Source organism: Chiloscyllium plagiosum, chromosome 16 (assembly GCF_004010195.1).
Source record: "Chiloscyllium plagiosum isolate BGI_BamShark_2017 chromosome 16, ASM401019v2, whole genome shotgun sequence".
Taxonomy (NCBI): domain Eukaryota; kingdom Metazoa; phylum Chordata; class Chondrichthyes; order Orectolobiformes; family Hemiscylliidae; genus Chiloscyllium; species Chiloscyllium plagiosum.
Genome location: NC_057725.1, coordinates 9,611,722 through 9,627,256, shown reverse-complemented (window position 1 = coordinate 9,627,256; position 15,535 = coordinate 9,611,722). Strand labels below are relative to the sequence as shown.

Sequence of the window (15,535 nt, the reverse complement as noted above, 5' to 3'; positions counted from 1 at the left end):
AGGTCTGGAGGGATGGTGAAAATATGGCAGGGCTGCAGAGATGAGTTCAGTGGGGCAGGAGCAGGCTGAGACCTATCGTATTCCCAGCGCCCCTCCCCTAAATTCCCTCCCCCCTACCTTTTATCGTGACTGTAAGTGAGGCAGGTAGGGGGATTCTGAGTTCAGGAGTGGAGGAGCCTCAGCCCTTGACCTTGTACAACAGGTATGAGATTTTTGCTCCCTGTATGGATGAGGAAAAGGGCTGTGGACAGGGTGAGCCAGCTGACCATGGCACCATGGTGTTGAAGGTTATTGAAGAGGGGAGAGCAAAAAGATAAGTAGCTGTTATAGGGGATTCAATAATTAGGGGCCGGATAGTATCCTTTTTGAGCTGGATTGGGAGTCCCACGTGGTGTACTGCCTGCCCAATGTCAGGGTGCAGGACATCTCCGACCGGCTTGAAAGGATATTGGAGCGGGAGGGAGAAGATCCAGGTGTTGTGGTCCACGTTGGCACAAACAACATAGACAATGCTAGGAAGGAGGTCCTGTTTGGGGATTATCAAGCACTAGGAAGGAAATCGAAGAACTGGTCCTCCAGGGTCATAGCCTCTGGATTACTGCCTGAGCCACATGCTGATTGGCACAACAAGAGAAGAAATTAGGGAAGTAAACATGTGGCTAAAAGATTGGTGTGGGAGAGAGGGATTTCAATTTCATGGGACATTGACATCAGCTTTGGAACCAGGGCGATATGTACCGATGAGACAGTCTCCACTAACCGATCTGGAACCAATATTCTGGCCAAGACGATAAATAGGGTAATCAGTAAGACTTTAAACTTGTGAGTCAGGGTGAAGGGAAAGCAAAAGCAACAGGCAGTGTGGAGTCAAGCAGAAAGATAAGCAGCAGGTTAGCATGTGGGTAAGGTTTAAGTTCAAGGCAGACTAGGAATGAAGCTAAAAGGAAGGATAACGTAGCACATATTATGAAAGGTGATGGAAACTTTGAGGATAAGAAAATTAGCATTAAGGGTCTTTACCCGAATGCTCATAGTATTTGTAACAAAGTAGATGAATTAACAGCACAAATCATCGTGAATGATTATGATGTGGTAGGCATCACAGAGACTTGTTTGCAGGGGGTTCAGGATTGGCAGTTCAACATCCAAGGATTTATAACTTATCGAAAAGACAGGAAGGTGGGGTTGCCTTGTTAGTTAAGAATAAAATTCAGTCTATGGCACAGAATGACATAGGGTTAGATGATGTGGAGTCTGTGTGGGTGGAGTTGAGGAACCACAAAGGCAAAAAAAATCATAATGGGAGTTATGTACAGACCTCCCAACAGTGGTCAGGATCAGGAAATAGATAGGGCATGTCAGAAAGGCAAGGTCATGGTGATCATGGGGGACTTCAATATGCAAATGGACTGGGTGAATAATGTTGCCGGTGGATCCAAAGAAAGTGAATTCATGGAATGCTTACAGGATGGTTTATTGGAACAGCTTGTGATGGGGCCCACAGGGAGCAGGCTATTCTGGACCTAGTGCTCTGTATTGAGCAAGACTTTATAAAAAATCTTAAAGTAGGGGAACACTTAGGAGGTAGCGATCATAATATGGTAGAGTTCAGTCTGCAGTTTGAAAGAGAGAAGGCAAAATCAGATGTAATGGTGTTACAGTTAAATAAAGGTAATTACAGGGGCATGAGAGAGGAACTGATGAAAATTGACTGGAAGCAGAGCCTAGCGGGGAAGACAGTAGAGCAACAATGGCAGGAGTTGTTTGGGTGTAATTGAGAACACAGTACAGAGGCTCATCCTAAAAAAAAGAAAGACTATCGTCCGGTGGGGAGTGGGGGGGGGAGATGGTGGTGAGGGTGAATTCGACAGCCAAACCTGACAAAGGAAGCCAGAAAATGTATCATAGAAAAAGACAGAGCCTATAAAATGGTCAAGAGCACTCGGAAATCAAAAGATTTGGAAGACTACAAAAACAAACAGAGGATAACAAAGAGAGAAACAAGGAAGGAGAGGATCAAATATGAAGGTAAGCTAGCCAGTAATATTAGAAATGATAGTAAAAGTTTCTTTCAATACACAAGATATAAATGAGAGGCAAAAGTAGACATTGGGCCGCTCCAAATTGATGCAGGAAGGCTAGTGCTGGGAGATAGGGAAATAGCTGAAGAACTTAATAAATATTTTGTGTCAGTCTTCACAGTGGAAGACATGAGCAATATCCCAACAATTAAGGAGAGTCAAGGGGCAGAGTTGAGTATGATAGCCATTACAAAAGAAAAAGTGCTAGAAAAGTTAAAAGGTTGAAAAATTGATAAATCTCCTGGCCCTGATGGGCTACATCCTAGAGTTCTAAGAGGGCTGGCTGAAGAAATAGCAGAGGTGTTGGTTGTAATCTTTCAAAAATCACTGGAGTCAGAGAAAGTCCCAGATGATTGGAAAATCACTGTTCAGGAAAGGATCAAGACAAAAGATGGAAAAGTACAGGCCGTTTAGGCTTACCTCAGATGTTGGTAAAATTCTAGAATCCATCATTAAGGATGAGATTTCTAAATTCTTGGAAGTGCAGGGTCGGATTAGAACAAGTCAGTATGGATTTAGTAAGGGGAGGTCGTGCCTGTTGGAGTTCTTTGAAGAGGTGACAAGTAGGTTAGACCAGGGAAACCCAGTGGATGTTATCTACCCAAACTTCCAAAAGGCCTTTGATAAGCTGTCTCACGGGAGGCTACTGAGCAAGGTGAGGGCCCATGGTGTTCAAGGTGAGCTACTGGCATGGATTGAGGATTGGCTGTCTGACAGAAGGCAGAGAGTTGGGATAAAAGGTTCTTTCAGAATGGCAGCTGGTGACTAGTGGTGTCCCTCAGGGTTCAGTGTTGTGGCCGCAGCTGTTCACTTCATATATTAATGATCTGGGTGAAGGGACTGGGGACATTCTGGTGAGGTTCGTCGATGATACAAAGTTAGATAGACAGGCAGGTAGTACTGAGGAGGTGGGGAGGCTGCAGAAAGATTTAGACAGTTTAGGAGAATGGTCAAAAAAATGATTAATAAAATTCAATGTGAGCAAATGCGAGATTTTGTGCTTTGGAAAAAAGAATACAGGCATGGACTATTTTCTAAATGGTGAGAAAATTCATAAAACCAAAGTACAAAGAGATCTGGGAGTGCTAGTCCAGGATTCTCTAAAGGTTGACTTGCAGGTTGAGTCCGTTGTTAAGAAAGCAAATGTAATGTTGTCATTTATCTCAAGAGGGTTGGAATATAAAAGCAGTAATGTGTTTCTGAGACTTTATAATGCTCTGGTTAGGCCTCATTTAGAATACTGTGTCCAGTTTTGGGCCCCACCCCTCAGGAAGGACATAGTGGCACTGGAGCATATCCAGCAGAGATTCACGTGGATGATACCTGGAATGTCGGTCTAACATACAAAAAATGGCTGAGGATCCTGGGATTGCATTCATTAGAGTTTAGAAGGGTGAGGGGAAATCTAACAGAAACTTGCAAGATAATGCATGGCTTAGAAAGGGTGGACGCTGGGAATTTGTTTCTTTTAGGTGGGAAGATTAGGACCCGTGGGCACAGCCTTAGAATTAGAGGGGGTCAATTTAAAACGGAAATGAGGACACATTTCTTCAGCCAGAGAATGGTGGGCCTGTGGAAGTTATTGCCACGTAGCGCAGTGGAGGCCGGGACGTCAAATGTCTTCAAGGCAGAGATTGTAAATTCTTAATCTCGCAAGGAATTAACAGACATAGGGAGAGTGCGGGTAAGTGGCATTGAAATGCCCATCAGCCATGATTGACTGACAGAGAGGACTTGATGGGCTGAATGGCCTTACTTCCCTCCTATGTCTTATGGTCTTATCCTCTCTGGTACTTGCAAAACTTTCCACTTTCCACTCCCTGCCCAGCAAATGTAAATTCGCTGTTTCCTCTCTCAGCCAGGAGATTAGTTCCATTATTGCTCAAGAGCCCATCTCTTCTGAACAGCTTTCTCCTTTCCAAAAGTGATGCCCATGTCCCAGTAATCTGAACCCCTCCCTTCTATACATCTATGAAGCCATGCATTTACCTCCCTGATCTGCCTTTGCCTAAATGGTAAAGCTCATGGCACAGGTCATATTTCTGAGATTCCCACCTCGGAGGCTCTGCGTTTCAGTCTACCCTCTAACTCCTGAAGCTGATTCAGCAAATCCTCCAAGCCATCCCTCCCTATGTTGTTGGTTCCTGCATGACCCGTCTATAATTGACTCTCAATTTGCTAGCTCCTGTTTCTCATTCCAATGAAGTTGAAACTTCCAGCAATTCAGTTATGGACATAACAGGAGGCTAGTCAAAGTGAAAACTGAAATATTTACTTCATAGATAATTGTAAACAACTAATTTCATGTCTACGTTTTGTCAGGAAATTACCAATTAACACATTTATTGCCCACGAGTATTACAATTGCATTTTAAATGCCAACAAAGAAAACACAGTATTGTATGCATTAGCAATTGTTCAAAATCATTATCTAATAACTATCATCCTTTGCTTCTGGCTTGGATAATGAGACTGTGCTCAAATCTCAATTACTGTAGGCAACCTTGATATATTGTCATGCATTTCCCTATAATAATCCATACACAAGAATATATATTAGGACAATAAAAGTTGCATAATCTTCCTAAATAAATTTGTGCCCAGCAGAGACGATGCTGTAAAAGGTAAACTGATATTGGAAATCTCAGTGCATTAAATGCCTCCTTTTTTTCCTTATTTTCTCATCAATATCCTTAGCTATCCAGTGTAGCCTAGCTTTGGATGTTCCATATTCATTTCTCATGGATATGTACCTAGCCTGCCCCTTATTCATCTCCCTTTTGAAATTCTCCATTTCTTTCATCCGTTGTATTATCCATGAAAACACTGTTCATGTTCAGAGATTCAGAAGCTGTCAGCGGAGACAGGATCATAGTTAATGGCTTAAATTCTTCCAACCCTTTGGAAATGGGAAGTGGGTGAGTTGGCAGTGTGGTGTCCAAAGGAGAGCTTCATCCCTTCTTAATGCTGCAATGTGTTACCCATGGTTTCAAATCTAGCAGCAAGACCACTCATCAGGAAGCCAACTGAAGCACTCAAGGGCTCAGCCAAGAACTACTTTCAATCTTCCTGGGTGTTTTGCTTCAGATGGAATTTGTGGAGAGCTCTGTGGAGCCTTCCATAAGGCTGATGTGGATAAGGAGACCACCCTTGATGGTCTAAATCTCTGCTAGTGCACCACAACAACTAATCATGTGACCAGATGATGGGGAGGCAGTGACATTGTAGTAACGTCATTGGCATGGCAATCCAAAAGTCCAGGCTAATTCTTAGGGGATATGGGTTCAAATCCCATGAGGGCGGCATGGGATTTGAATTCAATCAATAAATCTGGAATAGAAATTTAGCCATGACAAGAATCACCAATTGTCCTGAACAAAAAAAAATCGAAGTGCTTCACTAATACCCTTTAGAAAAGGAAATTTGCTCATTTTACCTGGTTTGGCCTACATGTGACTCTATACCTAAAGCACTGCGGTTGACTCTGAACTATCTTGCAAAGTGGCTTCGGATCAATGGTAATTAGAGATGGACCACAAACACCAGCCTTGCCAGCAAGACCAATGAAAGAATTATGACAATTCGTCTCCTATCACCCATAGAGGGCCATCTTCCTGGCTCCAACTATTCAACATTAACTCTGCTTTCAAGCTATTTGCAGAAGAAACAAGTTTAAGTTGACCTGAATGGTTTGGGTTTGGAATGCACTGCCTGGAAGTGAGGTGGAAGCGTGTGCAATTGAGGCACTCAAGATGGTGTGGGACATAAAAGGAACGGGGAATTAAGGAGAATATACACTAAGCCATGATGCTTACTTGGTGAGTGGTGCAGACACAATGGGTCAAATGACCTCTTTTTGCACCAGAGCTCTTAGTTCATTGTGCGGTTCTGTTGAATGAGGCTCTCTCTCTCTCTCTCTCTCTCTCTTTCTGTCTCTCTCTCTCTCTCTCTCTCTCTCTCAATATGCACCAACTGCACTGTCCTCTAAAAGTGTGGACTGTACTGAAATTGTAGAGCTGTAAGCCCTCAGACTGGGCCAGCTTTATTGGGGGAGGAGAGGTGGGAAGTGGTTGTGGTTGGGGCAGGCCACCTTCCTCGTCTTGCATACTGCTGTCATTTCCTTACTTCCCTGTGCCACTCAGCCAACATTTCTTTGTTTGGTAACCCTCAGTTTCCAGGTTTAGCAAAGCATCAATTTTAAACTTTCTTCTTTTCAAATCTCTCCACAAACTTGGCCCTCTTTATCTCTGTAACATTTTTCAGTCCTTCAATGTGAGTACACTTATCGAATTTTTCTCTTGCACATTCTCGAATTGTTTCACCATTCATCTAGCAAGGCCTTAAACTTTGAAAAATATTCCCTCAAATCTTTGCATTCCCTCTCTTTCCTCCTTTACTATGCTCCTTAAAATCCCCTTTTTGGTCAAACTTTTAGTTATTATCTCCATATGTGGCCTGCTGTCAAATTGTGTTTAATACCAGGAAAAAGTGAAGACTGCAGATGCTGGAGATCAGAGTCGAAAAATGTGGAACTGGAAAAGCACAGCCGGTCAGGCAGCATCCAAGAGTCAATGTTTTGAGTATAAGCTCTTCATCAGGAATATGTTTGATAACATCCTATGAAGTGCTTGGGGAAGTTCTACTTTGTCAAAGGAACCATACCAATCCAATTTTCTGTTGTATATTGTACGAACAAATGCTTCACCATTTTGGAAAATTCAGCGTTAATAAAATAATTTCCATTTTATTTTTAATTGTTACTCCCTCTTTGTCTGTTGATGGTGGGGCGCAGCTGAAGCAACTAAACAGATGTGCGAGTGCTCACAGCAACGTCAAAAACAGTGCTAATGGTGGTAAAGAAGAGATTGATGCATAAAATATAGCAATCCAAAACATGCAGTGTTTTTAAGTGCATTAAAAGAATTGTGCTTCATTGCCATATAAATGCAATAATTGACTGTGAAAATCTGTGACTATATTGAAAAGATTGTTTAAAATCAGTTTAGAATTTTGATGACGGGCAAGGCATGAAAGAAATGCAAAGTCTTTATGATACTTGGTTAAGGGAAAGTGGTAATGTCACAGGGATAATAATTCCAAACCCGAGGATAGCATTTTGGGAACATGGGTTTGAATCTCACCAGGGTAGATAGTGAAATTTAAATTCAATAAATCTGGAATAAATACCCTGACCTAATGTGACCCCTGATCCCATCTGTTTTACTAATATCCTTTAGGACAGCAAATCTGTCATCCTTACCTGGTCTGCCTACATGTGACTCTAGACCGACAGCAATGCTGCTGTTTCTTAACCAGCCCTCAGGACATTTGGGGATAGGCAATTAATATTGACCAGGCCAGTGATGTCCACTCCCCATGAATGAATGAAAAATACAAATAAATGATCAAAAAAAAATCTTTGGAATACCCTCCAATGTAGCAGCACCATTTCTTGAGTCATGTCATGTTGTATCAAAGCATAGGCTAGATTTCAAAGCATCATCCATCAATCTAATGGAGAGCATTTTCTGGGGACCACTGACCTTTCTCGTAAGACACGTTTGTGGAAGATGGCTCTGCACTCAATGTCTGCTTCTGATTAGACGGCTGTTGTAAAGACTGTCTGTTCAGATTGATTGGGAGGGTCTGACTCTGAGCCAAACAGGGCAAGCTTCTTCGGGATGGGGTCAATGGCTGTTCGTGGATGATGCCACTAAAACTTGTGTTCATTCCTAAAGGAAAAAGCACAATCATAGTTACAAAATGATTTTTGTTTAATCAATTGATTGTTGCACAGCAGCGAAAGAACATGTTAAATGCTGGTCCTCCAAGTACAGACAATTCCCACATTGCCAATGGCTTGAGTTCCTGAATCCATCCGCAAGCTGATTTGTATGCAAGTCAAACACAATGTAAAATAATAAGGATGATAGAAAGCAACCACTCATAAGGACAAGAAACATTTGCATGTCAGATATTTAAAATTACACCCATGCATGGAACTGTAGTCATAGATATGAGCATTTCTAAGTTCATGTTTGCTATAAGACCACAGACATAGGAGCGGAAGTAAGGCCATTCGGCCCATCGAGTCCATTCTGCCATTTAATCATGGCTGATGAGCATTTCAACTCCACTTACCTGCACTCTCCCCATATCCCTTGATTCCTTGCGAGATCAAGAATTTATCAATCTCTGCCTTGAAGACATTTAACGTCCTGGCCTCCACTGCACTGTGTGACAGTGAATCCCATAGGCCCACCACTCTCTGGCGAAAGAAATGTCTCCTCATTTACATTCTAAATTGACCCCCTCTAATTCTAAGGCTGTGCCCATGGGTCCTACTCTCCCCGCCTAATGGAAACAGCTTCCCAGCTTCCACCATCTTCTAAGCCATCTTTTAAGTTTCTATTAGATCTCCCCTCAACCTTCTAAACTCCCAGGATCCTTAGCCATTTCTCGTATGTTAGGTCTACCATTCCAGGGATCATCTCTGTTAATCTCCGCTGGACACGCTCCAGTGCCACTATGTCCTTCTTGAGGTGTGGGGCCCAAAATTGGACACAGTATTCTAAATGGGACCTAATTAGAGCTTTATAAAGTCTCAGAAGCACATCACTGCTTTTATATTCCAAACCTCTTAAGATAAATGACAACATTACATTTCTTTCTTAATCGTGGACTGGACCTGCAAGTCAACCTTTACAGAATCCTGGACTGGCACTCCCAGATCCCTTTGTACTTTGGCTTTATGAATTTTCTCACCGTTAAGAAAATAGTCCATGACTGCATTCTTTTTCCCAAAGTGCAAGACCTCGCATTTGCTCACATTGAATTTCATCAGCCATTTCTTGGACCACTCTCCTAAACTGTCTAAATCCTTCTACAGCCTCCCCACCTCCTCAGTACTACCTGCCTGTCCACCTAATTTTATATTCTTGGCAAACTTCGCCAGAATGCCGCCAGTCCCTTTATCCAGATTATTTGTCCTTGTTTGCTATGATCTGCCTGTACTGCTCACAAAACAAAATGTTTCACTGTACTTAAGTACATGTGACAATAAATAAATCAAATCAAATCAAGTCAGACATTCATAAATTGGGGCCCACTGTATTGTTTAATACTCTTTCACATGCAAGCACACCTTGATTTTGCAGTTAATTGCAAACTGGCATTGCTTGTCTCTCATCTCAAAGGTGCCCAAAAAGGCTTAGCAATCACTGAGGCATGTTTTCCCCTAATCCAGACAGTCAATTCATTTCTGATACTAACTACAGGGCATCTCCAACAACAGCAACCAGTTTGAGCAAACAATTACATTGAAGTATTCTCACAAACAGCAAATCAGTAAGCAAAAAAAAGTTCTTCTGTTCAAAAACATTTTACAAATGCTCCCATGAGACTAACATAGAATTTATTATTTTCCAACTTTAATTACTTCAGTATTCTTTCAAAAATCAAGGGAAACTGTTTCTATTGCAATGGAGAAGTTTAACATTCAACAAATATATCATTAATTTTTACAGAATGGTTGTTCAATTGTAAGTATTAGAGTTACAACACTGACAATGTGGAAAACTGCCCAAGTATGCCCTCTCCACAAATAACAAGATAAATCCAAGCTAGCCAGTTACCAACCCATCAGGCTACTCTCCATCATCAGTAAAGTGGTGGAAAGTGTCATCAACAGTGCTATCAAGCAGCACCCGCTCAGCAATAACCTGCTCAGTGACGTCCAGTTTGGGTTCCGCCAGGGCCACTCAGCTCCTGATCTCATACAGCCTTAGTTCAAACATGGCCAAAAGAGCTGAGAGAGTGACAGCCCTTGACAGCAAGGCTACATTCAACCAAGTATGGCATCAGGGAGCCCAAGCTAAACTGGAATCAATGGGTATCAGGAGGCAAACATCCTTCTGATTGAAGCCATACCCAGCATGTAGGAAGATAGCTATGGTTGTTGGAGGTCAGACATCACAGCTCCACGACATCTCCAGGAATTCTTCAGGGTGGTGTCCTCTGCCCAATCATATTCAGCTGTTTCATCAATGACCTTTCCTCTATCATTAGGTCAGAGTGAGGAGGTTCACTGATGATTGTACAATGTTCAGCACCATTTACGATGTTTCTGAAGCAGTCTGTGTTCAAATGTAACAAGATCTGGATAGTACCCAGTTATGAGCTGACAAGTGGCATGTAACATTTGTGCCATACAAATACCAGGAAACGACCATTTCTGTAAAGAAACAATCTAACCAACGCCCCCTGACATTCAAAGATGTTACCATCATTGAACACATATCAATATCTTCGGGATTACTATTGATCCGAAACTCAACTGGACTTGCCACATAAACAGAGTGGCTACAAGATTAGGTCAAAGCTTAGGAATACTGCAGTGAGGAACTCACCTCCTGACTCACCAAAGCTTGTCCATCATCTACAAAGCACAAGTCAGGTGCGTGATAGAATACTTCCCACTTGCCTGGATGGGAGCAGCTCCAACATCACTCAAGAAGCCTGACACCAACCAGACAAAGCAGGCTGCTTGATGGGTACCACATCCACAAACATCAACTCCCTCCACTACTGATGTTCAGTAGCAGCCATGTGTACCATCTACAAGACGCACTGCAGAAATTCACCACAGACTCTTAGCACCTTCCAAACCAATGAATATTTTCATCTAAAATGACAAGGGCAGCAGCTACAGGGGAACACTGACCACAAGCTACTCACCATCCTGACTTGGAAATACATCATCATTCCTTCAGGGTGACTGGGTTAAAATCCTGGAATTCCCTCCTTGAGGGCATTTTGAGTCTACCAACAGCACGCAAACTACAGTGCTTCAAGAAGACACCACTTTCTCAAGAGCAACTAGAGATAGGCAATAAATGTTTGACCAGCCAGCATTGCCCTTGAACCCCACATGATTAAAAAAAGGTTCTACTTACATCTCATGTAACAATGTGTAATGTGATTTCAAGGGGTTTTGAAGTTCAAATAGTGATGTAAAAATGGAAATTCAAGTCAATTTAATGATTTCTAATTGATTTATATTTGTAAAACATTAGAATTCACTTCCACAGCAAGTGGTTGAGACCAAATCATTATGTGTTTTCAAGAAGCATGTAGATTTGGGTCTTGTGGATAAAAGGATTAAGGGATGTAGGGAGGGGTGAAGTCAAGGTTAAGGTATTGAGCTTGATAATCATACTGATTTACAAAGCAGATTCGAAGGTGCAAACTGACCCACCTTGATTTATTTTTCTAGGTAACTGCCCATCTTGTCAAGCAACCAGAAAAATAAATTGGCAGTAATATTTAAAATCTCTGATTAACCACATGACTGGAAACCAGACATTGCTGAGTTTCGCAAAACAGTAATAGTAAGTGCTGTCAACTCTGCTGTTTCCAATCTCAAATCCTAGCCCATTAAATTTCAACTGCATTGCCACCTACCAATGTGTTTGAACCAATTCATTCTCTCAGTACAGGGCAATAGTTTTGGATTGAATGCACCTTTGTACCATCTCATATAATTCATTTCCTAGTTTCCATAGTCTTCATCACCACCTCCCAAATCCAATATGTGAAGTCTCCAGGTTTGGTAGTATCTGCAAACACGGCCAGTTTCTGGCTTAAAGATATAGCAGACCACCTCTTGACGATTCTGCCATTGATTCTGGTAGTTATCTATTCACTATAGCATAACCCATTTGTCCAATCAGATGTGTCACTTGGCTCCAAGCTATTGGAGTTGGAAGACTATGTGATTCATGGGCCAATTTACTTTTTAAGTGAGTTAGGATTATTGACTTGGAGCATGTTGCACTGTGATGAAGAAATTACTGAGAAGTAAGAGCTGGTTATAATTGAAGCGATGAATTCACATTCCACCCAGAACTAATTAAGCAGGTTTAATGAAGTCTCTTTACACCCGAAGTGTAGAATACTACATTGAAATCATTCTTTGGCAAATATGTTGCTTTTCTCTTTAAAAAGCTTCTTATCAATCTGTTGAGTAATGTTATGATACACCTCTGAAGCAGATGGGACTTGAACGCAGGTCTCCTGCCCCAGAGGTGGAAACAGTACCATTGTACCACAACAGCCCTTCTACAATGCATTGAGTAGGCTACTTTAATCAAACTCTACTGTTATTTTTCTTTCTGCCTTTGCTCTTCAGGCTGTGGGGTTTATTTCAAACACTGAATGAAATTGACTGCAAATTATGCTCAAAATTGTGTTGATTGTGAAATGTGTTTTTTGTTTCCCATGTGTTTCCATCGAATCTTATTTGCAAGTTGTCAAATGGAAAATCAACCGCAAAGCAGAACCATCAGGTAATGCTTCTGTTCAAGCAAATGTTCCTCAAGAATAAGAATGGTAAAAGGTTTGACTAATGGACCTGAAAATGCATTTATCACAAAAATAAGCCTTTGATGATTGTTGATCCACGCAGCAATTCTCTGAAAAACTGACTTTAGAAGGAATTCTCCATAATGATCTGCTCGTTTCCATGGCAAATAGCTGTCAGTATGTTTGGAAGGCAGTCCCATTTGTGTTCTTGAACATAAATTCAACATTAAGGGCCACCTGCAGAGCTTGCAAACAAGCACCATTAGCGGAAAGAGTGATGACTTGATGATTCAGAGCAGCAGTTTTCTGGTCAGGGATACTTTCCAATATCATGTTTTGTAAATCGACGCAAAAGAATTGTAGGAACTTCAAATGTGCTAGATATAGCCTCCATGATCTGATGCACTGTTTTGTTTGATATCAGACAAATTGTGCTGTAAGAGTAAAAGCACATCAATTGGCAAAATGCCAGCTATCATCTTTGGGGAAACATTTGTTTGGTTTAATTCACTCATGGGCATTGCTGGCCAGGCTAGCATTTGTCGCCCATCCCTAGTTGCCTTTTTGAACCACTGCTGTCCAAATGCTATCCAAATGAGACCCACAAGGCCAACTGAGGAGGGAGTTCCAGGAGTTTGACCCAACAACATTGAAGGAGATATATTTCCAAGTTAGGATGGCGAGTGGCTTAGAGAGGAACCTGCAGGTTATGGTGTTCCCATGTATGTGTTGCCCGTGTCTTTCTAGATGGAAGTGCCGTGCATTTGGAAGGTGCTGTCTAAGGATCTTTGGTGAATTTCTGCAGCGCATCTTGTAGATAGTACACACTGCTGTAAATGAGTGCCAGCGGCGGGGGGAGTGGATGTCTGTGGATGTGGTGCCAATCAAGCAGACTGCTTTAACTTTGATGCTGTCAAGCTTCTTGAGTGTTGTTAGAGAAGCACAGGCAAGTGGGGAGTATTCCAACACACTCCTGACTTGTGCTTTGTGGATGGTGGACAGGAGAAAGTGAGGACACAGATGCTGGAAATCAGAGTCGAGAGTGTGATGTTGGAAAAGCACAGCAGGTCAGGCAGCATCCCAGGTGCAGGAAGATCAATGTTTTGGGCATCAGCATTTCATCAGGAATAGTCTTTGGAAATCAGAAGATGAGTTATCCGCCACAGTATTCCGAGTCTTTGACTCACTCTTGTTGCCACTGTGTTTATGTGGCAAGCCCAGTTGAGTTTCTAGTCCATGACAACCAAAGACATTGATAGTGGGATGGGCTGGGGATAAGGTGTTTGTTTTACTGTGTCTTGCTGGTTCCGTTCGTAAAACCGCTTTCTCCCTGTTTTGTTTGGGTTGCCCACCTCCTGCACAAGTATGAAACTAAAAGAAACATGCAAAGGCAATCCTATCGAAAGGAAAGCCCAAGAAGCAATTAATTCTGTTCATAATATTATGGGGGTGTTCAGTACTGATAATATTGGCTTGTATTACCAATTGCAAATACAATAAACAGAAGCTCCAAGGTTAAACCACTCAAATAGATGGTGTTTGTTCTCAGATAGCTGGATTTAATTTTGAGACGTTAAGACAGTGTGTTGAAATGAACATAAATAACAGCATTGATATCATGTCCAGATGTGTTACCAATTGTATCGTGGAAGCAGCTCTTTGAAAAAAAAACTTCAATAAAATGTGGGAGATGCCAATAAATATCAGTGCACTTGAAACAAGCCTCTCTGAGGTAATGTAAATTATTAGTGTTTTGCATCAGAAGTCGTTATTTAGATCACAAATATCACTGTTGTACATTTTTCCGTAGAGATCATCAGGGAAGCAACATAAATTTATTTTTATAGTACATTGACAGGGTTATTTCATCAGGAAAGAAAAGATAACACCAGAGCTTTTTAACATTACCAAGCTTCAACTTGAATACAATAAGCCAATAAACTCTCTTTGACGGCCAGCACTATTCCATTTTCAGCTCAGCTCACTTTATTGAGATTAGGTAAGGCTTGGTTTTAAAATTCGATTGACAAGTAAGAGACGTGTCAACTATCTGTTATTGCATTTTGAATTGTGCGCCTTTGGGTTAGCTTTTTTAGAAAACTTTCTGTGCCATCAGTTGTTTGTAACAAACAGAGTACACATTGGATGTAACTACCCTGCACTTGCAAAACCCAAACAAAATGTTTACTGTGATTGCTGCAATCCTGTGATTTGGCAGCTTTGTGCTGAGGAGTCGCTTGACTCAGTCGGCTGCATGGTGGTTTGCAATGCACAGACACACAACAGGAATGGTTTAATTCCTGCACTGGCTGAGGATACCATGAAAATTTATAATTCATCACCTCCATTCACCTCTCTTTAATGAGACAGCAATATTTTAGGATATTTATTTTACTGGGTTCTGGATTAATGGCCAATGGCAACCTATGTTTGGGTTGGCCATGACCAGCATTTCTCATTTTTTTTATGTTGAGTTTAAGGAGCTGTCCAATTATTATGTAGAGGATAAACCATCTCAGGAAATCTTTGCCAGGATGTTGCCGGGTATGGACGGTTTGAGTTAAAAAGAAAGTCTGAATAAGCTGGGACTTTTTTTCACTGGAGCATAGAAGGTTGAGAGAGGTTTATAAAATCATGAGGGGTATAGATAGGATTAATGGCAGATGTCGTTTTCTTAAGATGGGGGATTTCAAGACTAGGGGACATATTGTGCATGGGAAATCATGTCTCACAAACTTTATTGAGTTTTTTGAAGGAGTAACAAAGAAGATTGATGAGGGCAGAGCAGTAGATGTGATCGATTTGGACTTCAGTAAGGCGTTTGACAAGGTTCCCCATGGGAGACTGATTAGCAAGGAGGGATCTCATGGAATACAGGGAGAACTAGCCATTTGGATACAGAACTGGCACAAAGGTAGAAGACAGAGGGTGGTGGTGGAGGGTTGTTTTTCAGACTGGAGGCCTGTGACCAGTGGAGTGCCACAAGGATCGGTGCTGGGTCCTCTACTTTTTGTCATTTACATAAATGACTTGGATGCAAGCAAAAGAGGTACAGTTAGTAATTTTGCAGATGACACCAAAATTGGAGGTGT

At 41.7% G+C, this 15,535-nt stretch overlaps 1 protein-coding gene across 1 annotated transcript in view; it reads right to left on the bottom strand.

Moving 5' to 3' along the window:
- The window catches only part of ano3 (anoctamin 3), a 559,677-nt gene that overhangs the window by 219,889 nt on the left and 324,253 nt on the right, over positions 1–15,535 (bottom strand). Inside the window, exon 3 of the mRNA XM_043705429.1 lies at positions 7,625–7,813. Within this exon, the coding sequence (XP_043561364.1) occupies positions 7,625–7,813 (189 nt within the window). The remainder of the gene's footprint in view (positions 1–7,624; positions 7,814–15,535) is intronic.